General features: G+C 49.8%; 1 protein-coding gene across 29 annotated transcripts; it reads left to right on the top strand.

Moving 5' to 3' along the window:
* The first annotated feature begins 54 nt into the window (after positions 1–54).
* SIRT3 (sirtuin 3) lies at positions 55–16,629 on the top strand. 29 transcript variants are annotated; one of them, XR_014835105.1, is made up of 9 exons: positions 574–671; positions 5,668–5,856; positions 5,964–6,196; positions 7,553–7,653; positions 9,556–9,679; positions 9,905–10,012; positions 13,079–13,240; positions 14,351–14,560; positions 16,143–16,629. XR_014835105.1 is itself a non-coding variant. In XM_005652976.4 (7 exons), exons 2-7 carry the CDS (start codon positions 5,810–5,812, stop codon positions 16,161–16,163), a joined length of 774 nt encoding a protein of 257 aa, XP_005653033.2. In that variant the 5' UTR covers positions 55–479; positions 5,715–5,809; the 3' UTR covers positions 16,164–16,629. The 29 variants fall into 29 exon arrangements, 7 of the variants coding, with proteins under 7 accessions (XP_005653033.2, XP_005653034.1, XP_084863397.1 ...); XR_014835128.1 differs by having other exon boundaries at positions 7,337–7,653; XR_014835095.1 differs by having other exon boundaries at positions 5,964–7,196; positions 7,337–7,653.
* The last annotated feature ends 510 nt before the right edge of the window (positions 16,630–17,139 follow it).

The following is a 17,139-nucleotide window of genomic DNA, read 5'->3' as shown; positions in this document are numbered from 1 at the left end:
CGCGCGGGGCAGGCCGGGAACTTTGTACACGACCCGGGGCGCGCTCTGGTTGTCATAGTAACCGCGCCTCTTGGTTTAAGACCGAGGGTTTGTCCTGGATTTCCCTCGCGGCTGGCCGTGCCGCTGAGGCGTTGAAGCGTACAGGCGCCTGGGTCGACCCGGTCACCGACTGGCTGTGCGGCCTCGGCCTTTGTGACCCAATATTCTCGTCTTAAGTGGGGATGATAACATCAATACCTTCCTAGAAGTGTCTTGCGAAGATTAAGTGTAAATATGATGCCTGACCATAGGAAGCGTTTCCAAAGTGTTAATTATCGCCGTCTCAATTGAAAAAGGTAGGAGTAAGGTAGAGAAATGGAAGCTCCTGGTTTGGTCTCCGGAACAAGAGGCGGGAGCTCTGCAGACTAGGAAACAGCCCCCACGTTGCACCCACGTCCACCTGGGCTGCGAGAGCCGGGAAAGACAGCGCCAAGATAAGAGTAAGGGTGATGGGGGGTGGGGCGCGCGCTCGAGGGGGCGGGCGCGCGCTCGGGGGGCGGGGCGCGGACGTGACCTTTGGTCCCAGGACGCAGCGTGCTGCGGAGGAACATGGCGCTGTGGTGTCGTTCATCTGTTGCTGCCCTGAGGCTCTGGAGCCTGGGAGGCTTCTGTGCCTGGACCCGCCGGCCTCGGTTCGTTCCCGGTGGCGGCGGCTGGGTGGGTCGGGGCAGGGGTACCCTGGGCGGAGACCTACCCGCCCCCACTCCCCCCACCCCCGAGGCGAGCGGGAGAGTCAGGCTTCCCCTTTCTGGTCGGCCCGAAGGTCGAAGAACCTGAGAGTGGCAAGTCCCTGCTCTCGGGCACTGAAGGGTGTTCCGGGGGCACCTATGGCATCAGTTTCTCGGTTTCTCGTTTTCTCCCATGGGTGTTCGGGCGTGTATAAGCAGCACTTACACGTTCATTCTGACACCCTGCTCTCTTTTTGTTAGCATCTATTCTGTACCTTGCCCCTTTAACATATCTTGGAGTTATTTCCATTCCAAACATAAATGCGCTGTCAGTCTTTCAAATTAATCTGTAGAATTCTATCATGTAGATGTTTTGTAGTTCAACCATTCTCATGTTGAAATAGTTTCTAATCTTTAGTTATTGCAAATAATGCTGTATTGAATAACCTTGTTTGTACTTCACTTTTGGGATGCATTTCTAGTAGTGGAACTACTGTGCCTGCATTTTTATTGTCCCCATAAAGGTCGTGCAGTTAACCTCCCACCAGCATGTGTTCATAGCCTTCTGTATGGTGATGGCACACTTTGAAACCCTTGCCTAGGAACTGAACCTACAAATGAAAGTCGTAAGGCCCATGACTGTTAATAAGAGTTGTTAGGAAATTAACTTAAATGCCCAATAATAGACAAATATTTAAGTAAATATAATGGTATGTTCATTTAAGGTCTTCTGGCACAACTACCAAAAACATTGTAGAGTTTAATAAAGAGATAACCAAAGAGGGGTCTTTTCTTCAACCAAGAAACTTTTGATTCATTATCTTCCAGATTCTGTTTTAGGAGCAAGGATGGGGCAGGAGCCAGACAAATGGTTGCCTCATAGGTGGGACATGCCTGAAGAGGGACCTGGTCTCCCAGGTGCTGCTCCCAAAGCCACTGTCATTCAGTAGACCCTTGCCGCCACTCACTGCCAGAACAGGAGACCCGGGCGTGCCAGTGAGGAACGCTTTGCACAGACTGTCTGCAGTTTGGAATTTTGGCCTTTTGAGTTTTTATTTTGGGGCTCTTATGTGAAATCATCCTTTGTTTCCCCTTTTCAGGCAGCATCCATGCTTGGTCCTCAGGATACCCCTACTCCTAGTAAATCTCATTCCATGTAGCATATACTATAAGTCACACACCTTTGGTATAGTGTAGACTTCTGGTAAAATCCTGTTCATGTGTTTTCCAGGTACAAACATTTTACTTATGTACATAAATCCACGTCAAGTACATGTTGAGTGCCCTGATGCCTTCCACTCAACAGGCACTCAAACATGGTAAAAGCTTCCGCAACATGGGATTTTTTTTTTTTTTTTTTTTTGTCTTTTTAGGGCCGTTCCTGTGGCTTATGGAAGTTCCCAGGCTGGGGTCAAATTGGAGTAGCTGCCAACCTACATCACAGCCACAACAACGCTGGATCTGAACCGCGTCTGCAGCTTACATCACAGCTCATGGCAATGTTGGATCCTTAACCCACTGAGCGAAGAAGTCAGGGATTGAACCTACGTCCTCATGGATGCTAGTTGGATTTGTTACCGCTGAGCCATGACGGGAACTCCAACATGGTTTTTTTTCCCCCAGCACAAGCAAGCAGCTCTCCAGTTTTCTACAGACATTGACCGGGTGTCAAATTCAACTTGACTCTGATTCTGTCAACCTAGACATGGCATCGGATTCCACAGGTCAAAGGCTTAGTCCTGCAAGATAGTCCCCACTTCATATGCCACACCATGTTGTCCCCTGTGCCTCTGACCACTTGGGGATTCCCATGACCCCCTCCTCTGTTTGGATTAATCTGCTAGAGCAGTTCAAAGAAACTGGTTTGCTTACTGGGTCCCTGTCTTACTACAAAAGATTTTAAAGCATATGAATGAGCAGCCAGATGAAGAGATGCACAAGGTGGAGGTTGGAAGTGTTCCAAACACATGTGCTTCTGTCGCTGAGGAGTTTGGAGCCTGCCATGTGGAAGCTTTCTGGCTCACCAGCCTGGAAGAGCTTGGAAACCCCTTCTTTTGGGCTTTCGTGGAGGCTCCAACCCTCTAACCGTGGTTGGTTTCCTAGCAACCATACCACCATTGTTATGGGACTTTGAGTAGTCACCTCATCAACCTAAGCTCAGTGCAGTTGTAAGAGGCTTGTTATGAATAACAGGACACCCCTTTCACCTTCATGACTCTGAAACAGTTTTAGGAACTGAGGGCAAAGGACCAAATGTTAAAACAAAAGACGCTCTTAGGAAATTCTAAGTGTGCTGGGACAAAAATCCATATATGTATTTATTATAAAGCACAATACCGCAACTTCCCTCTCATTCCTTTCGTATTTCTCATAATAGCTGCACTTGGGAGGAGCTCGGCAAATGCTGGGGTGAGGACTGTAGGCGAATGGGTGAAGTGGGGCGTTTAACAGCTCTAGTTGGAACCAGAGCGTTCTCTTTCCTACTAACTGCCTGGTTTTCGTCGGAAGACTCGCTCTGGAGATGTCATTGCCTTGCACTTAGAAGAGCTGCCGTGACAGGTGCTTTTACACAAATCTTTGATGCAGAAGAACTTTCTTCAGAATCTCTGGGCATCTCCGCAAGCGCATGGGGAGGGGGGGAAGCATTGTTTTCCTTGCGTGTGTATTTCCTGTACTTTCTGCTGGGAGGTATACAGCAACAGACTTTTTTTTCTAAAGACCCTAGTAATCTCTGGCTCCTTTGTTTTTGGCTTCAGCAGCTGAGGTGCAGGGTGCTTGATGGACCTGAGACAGACTGAGTTAGGGCTCTGACTTTTTTTTTGGTCTTTTTGCTTTTCTGGGGCTGCTTCCACGGCATAGGGAGGTCCCCAGGCTAGGGGTCTAATCCGAGCTGTAACTGCTGGCCTACACCACAGCACAGGAATGCGGGATCCGAGCCACGTCTGCGACCTACACCACAGCTCACTGTAATGCCAGAGCCTTAACCCAGTGAGCAAGATCAGGGACTGAACCCACAACCTCATGGTTCCTAGTCGGATTCATTAACCACTGAGGCACGACGGGAACTCCTGACTCTCTTTTTGATGCCTCCACCCTGCCTTCCCTTCCCACGTTCCTCTTTCTCATCGCACACCTTTCTGTGGCCCTTAGAGAACCAGGATGACGCTTCGTGTGGCAGGAGAGGCATCACAAGTGCACTGAGCAGCCAGTAAGCCTCTGAGTTGCACTGTCACTGACCCCAGAGTAGCATGTGAGAGGCAGCTGTGCAGAATCACCACAGGAGGGGAAGGGGTGACAGGCCTCTAAAAAGGGGAGGGGCCAGTACGTCACCTTTCAGAGGAGGGCGAAGTGACTTCTCAGTGTGTTCAGCAGGGGCTTCATGAAGGAGGTGGCCTTGATGCTGGGAGATTTTGGACATGCTGAGGTGGAGAAAGGTCTTTCCGGGCAGAAGGAGCTGGGTTTAGGGTGTATACAAAACCAGGGAAGGGAGGGGTCTGTGAGAGGGTCATTGGAGTGGAATGTTGTGCTGAGATATCAGGGTGCCATCAGGGGCAGAGGGTGCCAGGGAAACCTCAGCAGCAGCGTGTAAGCAGGTCGGCCTGTGCAGATTTTGCAGGAGCCAAAGAAAAACCAGAGACAAAGAGCAAACAAGAGGGAGTTAGGATCACACTCCTGGAAGATAAACTGAATTGTCCTCACGTGTATCGAAGATGTGCTTTCAGGGTGTTTATTTCCTGCCTGTATCACACAAGAGTAAAAGAAATACTCTGAAATACTCTGTTTCCTGTGTTTATGTCTGTCTTCTCTTTAGATTGATCAGTCAGTTGGGGAGAGTGTCAGTTCAGCTGGTTTAATCTCTTTTCCTGTCAGGGTTCAGGGGTTCATACTGAGGTCTGATGTCCTGGAGATGGGTCTCCTGAAAGGTAGATGTGGTGGCTGCCGGTCTTTGGGGTATGAGGAAGGTGCCCTGTGCAGTGGGGTTGGTGTCGTGAACTCTGGGCAAGTTGCCAGCGTGGTTCCAGGACCTGAAGAACTTGTCCAGCTCAGCTGGTTGCCGAGCGAGGGCCCCAAGAGCCGATCAAACACCTAGAAGGCCTTTTGGCCCACGCGAGGCTCTAGCTCTCGGGCCCCCGTGCAGGTCTTCAGGTACTGCTCCAGGCTCTGTGCTGTTTGTCTCTGCCCTCTTCCTGGTACTTTCCTGAGCCTTGAGCCCTGATGCCTCCCTGAAGCCTATGAGTTGGGTACCGTGTACCTTGCTCTTTTTTTCTTGTGGAAGAGCATCTCATGCTCCTAACAGTTAACCTTGTGAAGTGTCTCAGCTCCTTGCTTCTGGAGGTGACCTGAAAAGCCTAGAATTTTGCGAGAGACCGAGAGCTGCGGTCTGCCCACTGCCTTGCCTGGGATGTGTGATTTGTTTGGCTGCTGTGTAATATGAGCAGCATCCTGAATGGCTGTGAGTGTGGAAGATGAGGTCTCTGCAGCAGTTTGAATCCCTCGCTGTCAGGATATGAATCTTTCTTTCTGGAATGATCTCTTGAATCCGCTTTTCATCCTGATAATATTTTTGGTGTAAAGTCTGAGACTTTTAACTCCCTTTAAATGTCACTAAGTCTTTGTCATATTCCAGGTATGTTAGGGGGTATGGCTCTGCAGAGCCTGTCCCCAGGGCCCTCACAAAGGGATGCTCCTGGCTCTAGCCTAAGCCTTTAGCACGAGCCTTTGATAACGAGAATTGTGAAATTATTTGCACAGTTCCCATTAACCTGAAAACTTTGCTCCCCAATTCATCTTGATTTGGGAGTTTCTGTTTTATCCCATGATATGGAAGGTGGTCTTTTGGGGGCAGCAGGGAAGTGTGTGGTCATTCTCAGTGCTGCGGGTGGGGAGGTGGGTCTGCTCATTCTTGCTAGTGTGAGCTTGATTATCATTGGTTACCTGGCCACTCTCCTTTTTCTGTCAGTATTACAGGTGGAAGAAGGTCCATATCTTTTTCTCCCGGTGCCTCAGGTGTCTGTGGAAGTGGAGGCAACAGTAAGAAGCAGCTTCTCCTGCAGGACATAGCTGAACTGATTAAAACCAGAGCCTGCCGGCGGGTGGTGGTCATGGTAGGGGCCGGCATCAGCACGCCCAGCGGCATTCCAGACTTCAGGTGCCCAAGCATCCCTGTGCCCCCGCCTGGCCCCCCAGCTGCCCATGGCTTGCTCCACCTCCCTGTTCTCTCCTGAAGGGCTCAGCGCCTTTCACTTCTCTCTGCAGATCTCCAGGGACTGGCTACTACAGCACCCTCCAAAGCTACGACCTCCCCTACCCCGAGGCCATTTTTGAGCTCTCATTTTTCTTCCACAATCCCAAGCCGTTTTTCACTTTCGCCAAGGAGCTGTACCCTGGGAACTATAGGCCTAACACTGCTCACTACTTCCTCCGCCTGCTGCATGACAAGGGGCTGCTCCTGCGGCTCTACACCCAGAACATCGACGGGCTTGAGAGAGGTGAGGCCTCCCTTTGTCCCACACCCTCTGCTCCTGCAGGAGGGCTCAGGGGCCCATTTCTAGGAGGGCTGAGGCCTCGTGTTTATTCTCCATCCTTGTGGCTGATTTTGAGCCAAAAAAGTTGTGCCTTTATCCCCAAGAGAAATGTCCTTGCTGTTTTAAGTGTCACTGTTGGAACCTCATTGGTGGACCCACTTTCTGAGCTTTGATCTTTGGATGGAACTGAAGGTCACAGTGGGAGCTTCTAGTTTTGCTGATCTGATCCGATGATGTATTTTTCTAAATTTTCATTATGGAAACGTTTGCGCAAGTAAAATACAGAGAAGAATGTGACGAACCCTCATGTCCTCATCACCGCACCTTCTCACCTCATCACGGCCAGTCTTCGTACAGTCTGTGCCTGACCCTCCTCCTCTCTCACCCCTGACTGTTTTGAAGCACGCCCCTCCCTTTATAAACTTAATCTATAAATTCAGCAATTGATATTTTTGCTGAAGATAAAGGCCTTTAAAACACAACCACAATATTGTTATCACACAAAGAAATCACTCATAACTGCTTAATATCATCAAACATGGTGTGCGCTGATTTCTGGACTGGAAGGCAGCCACAACCAGTGATTCATGGGTCGTACCGACCTCTGGCCTGGCCGTGTACCCCAGAGAGGCCGTTGTTGGGCCTTTTTCATGCATGCAGTGATACTGACTGGTGCTAACAGTCAGCTCTGAGCAAGTTAGCAGCAGCTCATCGGGCTGCAGATGTCTTGTGATTTGAAGAAAGGGGTTTTCCTGACCTCAGGAAAGTTTATTTGCTTGAAAGACTCTACAGCTTGGAGCCACGTAGGCAGCAGTGACTCCCCCCCAGGAACGCAGCAGGGCTGGCCTTGCGGGAAATCTGGCTTTGAGCTTTGTCATACGCAGAGTTACGGGGTCGGCGGGAAACCGCTGCAGCCAGGACCCGCGGCCTTTCAGAAGCTGCTAGTGGTTACATAACGTTCCTGGTATGTTACCTCCTGTCTGTTTTTCCACAGTTTTTGGAAGTCTATATTATTTTCTCACGTTTACTGGTGTCTGTAGAGTTGAAAACGGTCTCATTGGTGTTGGATGTAAAACTTCACCTGTTTGTGTACTGTTTTCACAGGCTTTGTTTTAACTCTGCTTTGGCTTCACATCAGAGCCTCATCCCTGTGCTCGTTCTGATCAGTGGGGTGTCATCTGTAGGTGATAGAGCCAGGGACATCAGGCTTCCCCTGAGGGCTGACTCCTCCTGGGGGGCCTCCTGAGCCCAGAGGTTATGCTAAGGGGCTTGTGCGCCCACCCCAGAGGCAGCAGCACTTAGCTTTGGTTTGGATTCCAGCGTCTGGCATCCCTGCCTCAAAGCTGGTTGAAGCTCATGGATCCTTTGCCTCTGCCACCTGCACCGTTTGCCGAAGACCCTTCCCAGGGGAGGACTTCTGGGTGAGTTGTGACACTGACGGTTCTCTCCCTTCCGCACTTCTCATTGCGAGTAATATGGGGAAGTAGTTTATAAGCATCATGTCAGAAGGACAACAGAACAGTAATACCGTGAAAATATTTTTCTGTGCTTTTGCATTAGAAAAGTAACATGTGTTTATAAAAAATTAAGGCAATGTAAACAATAACTGTATAGCACCGAGAACTGTATTCGATATCTTGTAATAGCTTATAGTGCAAGAGGATCCAAAAAAGGATACACACACACACACACACACACACACACACACACACACACACGTATGTAGAACCGAATCACTTTGCTCTATACCTGAAACTAACACAATGTTGGGAGTTCCCGTCATGGCTTAGCAGAAATGAATCTGACTAGCATCCATGAGGACAAAGGTTTGATTCCTGGCCTTGCTGAGTGGGTTAAGGATCTGGTGTTGCCGTGAGCTGTGGTAGGTCGCAGACACGGCTCGGATCCCATGTTGCTGTGGCAGTGGTGTAGGCCAGCAGCTATAGCTCCGATTCAACCCCTAGCCTGGGAACCTCCATATGCCATGGGTGCGGCTGTAAAAAGACGAAAGACCAAGAAAAAAAAAAACAAACCCACAATGTTGTAAATCAATTTTGAAAAATGCTCAGGTCCTAACTCCTGGTACCTATAAATATAACCTGACTGGGCAATAGGATCTTTGCAGATGGGAAAAAAATTAAGGCAGTACAGAAATGTGTAGGGAAAAATGAACCTCCCTTCAACTAGTTCCCGTAGTCAGCTTTTGGCCGTGTGCTGTGTTGTGATCCAGGCCTGAAAAACAGAAACATATGTGTGTATAGTAGCACACATGCAAATTTCTGTGCACCTACACCCACACCCACATACAATTACATTTTTTTTCAGTAATGGGATCATCAGGATTAATATTGTACAGTTTGCTTTGTTGCAGAGCAGTTTCATGACTATCTTGTGCCAGTAACTGCAGCTCTGCTTACGGTTCTTGGTCACTAGAGAGCATTTAATTTAGTCCTTTACCTGTTTGGGGATATTCATGATATTTGTGATTTTTACTATTAAAAATAATATAGTAGGAGTTCCTGCTGTGGTGCAGTGGGTTAAGAATCCAACTGCAGCCGCTTAGGTTGCTGTGGAGGCATGGATTTTATCCCCTGCCCAGCACAGTGGGCTAAAGGATCCAGTGTTGCCGCAGCTATGGCTTGGATTCAGTCCCTGGCTTAGGAATCTCCGCATGCTCTGGGTGCAGCCATTGAACAAGCCAGAAGCCAGTGATAGTCCAGGCTTACGTCCCTGTGTACCTCTGTGAGTGTTTGTGAGTAGAACAAGTTTTCTAAAGTCGAGTAGGATAGAATGGAAAATCCTAAAGCAAGTTGAAACTCTGAAATATCGATGTGGCGCAGGATCCTGTGTTTTATTTTTTTATTGAAGTGAAAATCACATAACATAAAATTAACCTTTTTTTTTTAGGGCCACACCTGTGGCACATGGAAGATCCCAGGCTAGGGGTTCAGTTGGAGCTGCGGCTCCAGCTCCAGATCCAAGCCACATCTGTGACCTATGCTGCAGCTCTCGGCAACACCAGACCAGATCCTTAATCTACTGAGCAAGGCCAGGAATCGAACCTGCATCCTCCTGGATACTAGTCGGGTTCTTAACCCATGGAGCCACAATAGGAACTGCCTGAAGTTAACATTTTTAAAGTGTACAGTTCATTGGTACTTAATATGTTCAGAGTTGTGCAACCACCACCTCTAATTCCAAAGTATTTTCATCACCTCAAAGGAAAACACCGCACCCACTAGTCAGTCAGTCATCTCCCCTTCCTGCCCCAACCCCTGGTAACCCCTGATCTTTTTACTTTCTCCATACTTTTGCCCTTCCAGAATGTCGTAGAGTTGGAATCATACAGTGTGCTGCCTTTTGCTCATTGGCTTCTCTGACTTAGCATCGTGTATTTAAGGCCCCTCCGTGTCTTTTCATGGCCCGATAGCGCTTTTATTTTGAAGGGTGAGTGATAGTCTGTTGTCTAGATGGAACCGTTTGTTTGTCCCTTCACCTACTGAGGGAGCTCTTGATCGCTTCCAAGCTTTGGCCGTTAGAATGACGTTGCTCTAAACATCCATATGCGGGTTTGTATGTGGACCTGAGTTTTTGGCTGCTTGGGGTCAATGCCAAGGTGCATGATTGCTGGATCGCAGGGTAAGAGTATGCTTATGTTTGTGTCTTCCAAAGTGGCTGCCCCGTTTTGCATTCCCACCAGCAGGGAATGTGAGTCCTCGTTCTCCACATCCTCATCAACACGTGGTGCTGTCAGCGTTCTGATTTTGGCCATTCTAGTAGGTGTGTACTGGTATCTCGTTGTTTTAATTTGCAGTTTCCTAATGATACATGATGGTGAACTTGCTTCATATGCTCATTTGCCATCTGTATATCTTCTTTAGTGAGGTCTTGGGCCAATTTTTTAACTGGGTTGTTCATTTTCTTATTGTTGAGTTTTTTTTTTTGTTTTTTTTTTTGTTTTTTGTTTTTGTTTTTGTTTTTGTCTTTTTGCCATTTCTTGGGCCTCTCCCGCGGCACATGGAGGTTCCCAGGCTAAGGGTCTAATCGGAGCTGTAGCCACCAGCCTAGCCAGAGCCACAGCAACGCGGGATCTGAGCCGTGTCTGCGACCTGCACCACAGCTCAGGGCAACACCGGATCTTTAACCCACTGAGCAAGGCCAGGGACCAAACCTGCAACTTCGTGGTTCCTAGTCGGATTCGTTAATCACTGCGCCATGACGGGAACTCCTTATTGTTGAGTTTTAAGAGTTCTTTGTGGAATTTCCTGGAAGCCTAGCAGGTTAAGGATCCAGCATTGTCACTGCTGTGGCCCAGGTGGGAACTTCCATATGCCAAGGATGTGGGCTAAAAAAAATTCTTTGTGTATTTTGGATAATAGTCCTTTATCAGATACATCTTTCGTAAATATTTTCTCCCAGTCTGTGACTTGTTATCTCATCCTCTTGACATTGTCTTTTACTTTTAATGGAGTTTGACTTACTGTATTTTTCTTTCTTGGATCGTCTCCTTCCGTATTGTGTTGTCCATTCTGAGTCTTTTGCTCTCCATATAAACTTGAGATTAAGTCTGTTGCTATCTATTGTCTACAAATTAAAATTTTTTTTCTCTTTGTCTTGGGAGTTTTGCACTTTTAATGTGGCGTGTCTCCATATGGATTTCCTTTTATTTATTCTGCTTTAGATTTGTAGAGCTTTCTGAATCTGTGGTTTGATGTTTCATGTTTGCTAAAAATTCTCAGTCATGATGCCTTCAGACAGTGAATGCTCCACCCACCTCCGGTCCTCTGTGGACCTCGGGTTAAACATCTCTGAGAACATCTCACACTCTGCCCACAGCCCTTGGCCACGCTTCTCTTTGTCCCACCTTGCTCCCCTTTGTGCTGCATTCTGAGTCTTTCTCCTGATCTACTTTCCAGTTTATCAATATTCCATTCTGTCATAGAGGATGAAGCCCTTCACTAAGCTTTAATTTTCAGTATTCTACTTTTTATTACTGGAAGTCCTATCAGGTTCTTTTTCTTTTTTCTTTTCTTTTCTTTTCTTTTCTTTTCTTTTCTTTTCTTTTCTTTTCTTTTCTTTTCTTTTCGTTTTTTAGGGCCGCACCCATGGCATATGGAGGGTCCCAGGCTAGGGGTCCAGTCGGAGCTACAGCTGCTGGTCTACCCCACAGCCATAGCAACACAGGATCCAAGCCGTGTCTGTGACCCACACCACAGCTCACGGCAATGCTGGATCCTTAACCCACTGGGGGAGGCCAGGGATTGAACCCGCAACCTCATGGTTCGTAGTCGGATTTGTTTCCTCTGTGCCATGACAGGAACTCCTTATCAGGTTCTTTTTCAAACCCACTACATTATTTTATATGGCTTTCTATCTCCAATAGATATTTCAAACCTGTCTCTTTAAAAACTTAAACATAACAGGGAGTTCCTGTCGTGGCGCAGTGGTTAACGAATCCAACTAGGAACCATGGGGTTGCGGGTTCGGTCCCTGCCCTTGCTCAGTGGGTTAAGGATCTGGCGTTGCCGTGAGCTGTGGTGTAGGTTGCAGACATGGCTCGGATCTGGCGTTGCTGTGGCTCTGGCGTAGGCCGGTGGCTACAGCCCCGATTAGACCCCTAGCCTGGGAACCTCCATATGCCGCAGGAGCGGCCCAAAGAAATAGCAAAAAGACAAAAAAAAAAAAAAAAAAAATTAAACATAACATAGTTTTTAATCTATATCTGATAATATCTGAAGTCTCTGAAGAGTCCATCTCTTTTGTCTGTTATTTCTGGCCGGTGCTTACAGGGTTCAGCCTGCAAAAACTCCAGTGAACTGTAAAGGTTTATCTTAGCAGGACAAACTAAAACTTCTCCCTTAGTTTCCTCCTCTATGTCCAGCCCAAGCGTCAATCCTGATGTCGTAGGTAATGCTATGACTTGTATCCACTTCGCTTTGGCCTGCAAGGAGGAGTTCTGCAGAAAATGTTACTCTTAACTCCAGCCAGTGAGTTGAAGTCAAACTGAATGTCTTCCAGGGCTAAGATGATATCATGATCATTTCAGCTGAAATCAGGGACCAATTTTAAACCATCATTTTCATTGAAACATGCCTGTTGTAGAGCAGATACCTAAAGAGTACTTCTGAGGAGAATAATCAGGACAGCTGACCTTTGAACATGGATTTGAAATGTGTGGGTCCACTTAGGTGCCGATGTTTTTCAATAAATAGGCACTCCATGGAGTTCCCGTAATGAACCTGACTAGTGTGCGTGAGGATGCGGGTTTGATCCCTGGCCTTGCTCAGTGGGTTAACAGATGCGGCTCGGATCCTGTGTGGCTGTGGCTGTGGCATGGGCTGGCAGCTGCAGCTACGATTGGACCCCTTGCCCGGGAGCCTCCGTCTGCTGCGGGTGAGGACCTAAAAAGACACAAGGCGGGGCACCCAAGCTACCTGATCCACGGTTGGCTGAACATGCACACGTGGAGGAGCCACGCGTAACCCAGTTTGTGCAGATTTGTGACTGTGCGGGAGGTTGGTGCCCCAGCTCCTGTGCTGTTCAAGGTCAGCTGTGTTTCCTCAGCACCTGAGTATCTGTGATGAGCCCCCAGGTGCAGGGCGTAGTGATCCATGTGCCAGGTGTCGTGTGACTCCAGGATCTGCTTTCAAATACGGCAGCCTCCCCAGCTCTGGCGGGTTATGTGAAATAAAACCGGAAAGATGCCGGTAATTGCTGAATCTGGGTTCGCCACGTAAGGGGCTCCACTGTACTACTGTCCCAGCTGGTCTGCCTGTGTGAGTTTTCCCTTTTCCCCTAAGGTGTGTTGTGACGGCTTCCTCGGGCCGCTCTCCCCCTGTCGCCCAGGCCGACGTGATGGTGGACAGCGTGCCGCGCTGCCGGGTCTGTGCTGGCGTCGTGAAGCCCGACATCGTGTTCTTTGGGGAGCCGCTGCCCCCGAGGTTCCTGCTGCATCTGGCTGACTTCCCCGTGGCAGATCTGCTGCTCATCCTTGGGACCTCCCTGGAGGTTTGTCAGCAGGCCAGTGGTGCACAGGCGCGTGGGGGGGAGGCTGGCAGGCCGGGGCAAAGCAGGCGGGGCTGGTGGGACACAGGGGCCTGCCTTGTCAGAGGAGTGGACTCGCTGTGTGAGGAAGGGCTGTCTTGGGCCCAGGGAGGAGCAGCCTGGGCAGGAGGACGGGGCAGAGGGAGGCCGCTCCGCTTTGGAGGTGACCCGTTCAGCATGTCAGGGCAGGGGCGCGGGAGATGTGAGGCTGATGAAGGCCTTCCAGGTTGCATCACGCAGACAGAGTTTGTGTGGAAGCAGTGAAACTAGGGATGTAGTTCTCGGGACCAGGGGCTGAGGTGAGCAGGTGCCTGGGAGGCTGAGTGCAGTCTGATTGTGCAGCCGTGGGACGTGGCAAGGAGAGCAGACGGCTGGATTTGGAGGCTGGAGTCACTCAGGACAGAAAAGGGAGGTGTCTGTCTCCTCTGTGAGGGTTCAGGGCATTTGCTAGTGAGGAGGAGTCTGCATGGGGGGTGCCTGGGGGATGCATCTGGATCTGAAGCTCAGGAAGCTCCCAAAGGGCATGGTGAGACCCAGAAATGGGCTGTGTCTGACTGGATGTAGGCACCAAGGGGACAGGGGCCAGAAAGACCTGTGCTCGGGGCCCCAGCCAGCCAGAGGCCCAGCCAGCGCTGTGCCAGGCTCTGTTCTGGTGGGTATGTCAGGAACCCCAGTGGGCCCCTCTCCTACGGACCAGGCCCTTGCTCTCAGGGAGCGAGAACAGACAGACGAGCTGTTGTGTCAGTAGTGAGCTGGGATGAGATGCGTGTGGCTGGGAGGGGACAGGAAGACGGGGTGTAGTCGCTGGAGCTGAGCCCAGACCAACTTCAGCAGGGAGGCCTGCAGGAGCCAGGAAGCGTAGGAGTAGAAAGATGAGTGTGGATGAGAGGGTGGCTCGGGAGGAGAGAGCAAGGGAGCATCACTGAAGAAATAGAAAGAGTGCTGGGCCTTCTCTGAATCCATGGTCTCACTATCAGTCACAGCACAGACTCCAAGGCCTCAGGGGCTGTGGCGGAAACATCCTGAGGGCCCGGGGGCGGGCACTGTGCTACTCACGTGTGGGCATTTTTTCAGGTGGAACCTTTTGCCAGCTTGTCTGAGGCTGTGCGGAGCTCAGTGCCCCGACTGCTCATCAACCGGGACTTGGTGGGGACCTTGGCGAGGCATCCTCGGGGCAGGGATGTGGTCCAGCTGGGGGACTTGGTTCACGGCGTGAAAAGGCTGGTGGAGCTTCTGGGCTGGACCGAGGAGATGCAGGACCTCATCCAGCAGGAGACTGGAAAGGTACGGATTGCTGAGCAGTCACAGGAGGGCCGTTTCCTCTGCTGTGGGGTCGGTCCACCTGGGATGGAGCCACAGTAATAGGTCACATGGCTGGTAACCCTGTATCAGGCACTGTCTGGTCCATCTTCCACCTCTGTGCTTGTGAACGAGGTGCTGTGATGAAGTGACGAGATGAAGAAATGGACGCTTTGTGCCTGCTCTGTGTGCCAGAGCGGGGACAAGGGTCCGGGCAGATGTGGCTGTTGTTCTGTCGTCATCACACTTCAGCTGTCTTTTGTACCATAAACTAAAGGAGCACCAAACAACTCCAGGCTAAGATGGGATTCTGAAGTTCTCTGAACCTGTGAGGCTGATGCTTTTAGAAGAGAATCAGTGTGAGAGCAGTTGACTTATTATCATCTGCCAAGGGTAGAAAGCCAAAGAGCTCTGATCTCCATAGACGTCAAACCTGTCAGTGAGTGAAGGTGTGGAAGAGGATTTCCCACGCGAATCATTTAGCATGTGTAGCCTTGACGTGAGGGGTTATTTTCTACAGGAGGCAGCATTAAGCCTTTGAAGTTCAGTTGTCTCAAGGAGGATTGTGGCCGATTACAGCCAGGCATAACACTGCCCACCGTGGACCTCACCAGAGTGCTGTATGTTCTTGCTGTCTTGCGAACCCTCCACCCTTTGGCTGTGACTGGCTCAGGACCTTGGGTCAGCCCTGTCCTCACTTCCATTGCCAAAAGCCCCAGCCTCTGGTCACAGCCTGATTTCGTACCATGTTGAACCAAAGCGAGACGAATACGAGGCTTTGTGAGGATACGAGACTTTGCAGTTACTGTTTTCACAGTGTTAGACATTGCCTTTCAGGGCTTGGCTCTTAGAGGTAAGATGTAGGCTGGTGACATTTCTCATCACACCATGTGGAAGAAATAAAGACCTTCAAATACCAGTCACCTTGCTGGGTCACTTAGTGGAAGCAAGCTTACATGTTGCCTCTCAAGAGGAACAGCAGAGATGCTTCACTCACAGGGCGGTAGAGACCTCGGCCAGACCCCCCGGCCTGCCTTCCCGCTTCCGTGTGACAGTGGGACAACTCAGGTAGCTTCTATGGACTTTTGGAATTAGCCCTATAGGATGAGACCTGTGCCGCTTTTTTCTAGTTCCACAGAAATTTGTATAAAGTGGGTTATGCTTTTAGGGGTTTATTTTGTTTTGTTTTTGACCCTGCCCATGGTATGCCTAAGTTCCTGAGCCAAGGATCAGACCTGCGCCACTGCAGTGACAACACCGGATCCTTAAACCCACTGTGCCACCAGGGAAACTCTTTTAAAAGAGTTGCTATCCAAGAGTAAACACTAGGGGATGAATTGCAGTCTAAGTTGGGTTACTCTTCCAAACAGAGAACGTTCTTGAGCACACAGGCCAGCACTAGATGAGCATGTAACCAAGGCCCTTCCTTTAGCCACCCAGTCCTGTTGGCATTGTCTTGATTTGGTCGATCAGCAATATTTGCAGATAGAGGAGTTCAATTCAAGGCTCTGAGATCTGCCCAGGTGTGCTTTCAGGTAACTGATTTCCTCTCTCCTTTGTGTTCCAGTTTGATGGTTGGGACAAATAGGAGGGCTGTACCAGAATTGGTTACGTGGGAGTCACTGCCCTCTTCCAACAACGCCTTGTGTCTGAAGAACAGCTCGGGCACATTTACAAATTTTGGCTGAACCAGAACATGCAACTTGAGGCGGCCCCTGGAGTGTCCTTCTAGGTTGTATGCTCTGTGCATTTGGGCCACCCAGGCGTAGGGCAAAAGAGCTGCCTGGCCTGACTCTTCACTCTGCTGAAGCTTTTAATGCCAAAAGCTTTCTTCTGATGGTGATCCTTCTTGAACTCAGAGACGGACTGGAACCCAGACTGGACTCTATCTGAAGGGCGGGCTCAGCATCTGTCCACTGGAAAGACCCAGGCACAACCCAGGTGTGTGCCTGGGGCCCAGGTAATGTGCTTGGGTTTTCTAGCACGTTGGTCTGTTTAGTAGGTTCATTTTTAAGTTTGTCCTTTCTGGCATGAAATAAATTTTAATATAGAAAGTGGGCACGTCTTCATTTTTGTTTCCTCAAAGGGAACGCAAGTGATGACAGTCAGTGTGCAGAGGGGAGCATGGGGGTGTTTCTCTTCTACTGAACAGCCTGAGGACTAAGAACACTCGTTCCTGGATTCATCTAAGATGGGCAGAGTGCCCTCTTCCAGGTCAAGTCCATGGGCCTCCAGGGCGCCCAGCTCCCTTCCTGAAGGTCATCCCATCCTGTTCATTCTACCCTGCTGCCTTTCATATTAACCTCTGCCCCAGAAACTCATCTGTTCCAGACCATTCTAGCTGCTCTGTCTGTCACCACTCTCCCCCATCAGGCTGCCTTCCAATAATGCGGCTAAAATTAACCTTCAAGACAGAAGGCCTTACTCACCCGGAAACTGGGGGTGCTCCTGGTCACCCGCTGGGCTCCCTGACCTGCGCTCGGGCCACACTGCTGTTTGGGCTGAACCTACTGTGATCTTCCCTGCTTTAGTAGAGGCCCTTCTGGGGCTGCCCCCAGGCCCGG

This window comes from Sus scrofa, chromosome 2 (assembly GCF_054392235.1).
Source record: "Sus scrofa isolate SSC_HxYL_T2T_F1_AM1 chromosome 2, Sscrofa_HxYL_maternal_Yorkshire_Landrace_v2.0, whole genome shotgun sequence".
Classification (NCBI taxonomy): Eukaryota; Metazoa; Chordata; class Mammalia; order Artiodactyla; family Suidae; genus Sus; species Sus scrofa.
Note: the sequence above shows the minus strand (reverse complement) of the source record. Positions and strands in the feature narration are given on the sequence as shown.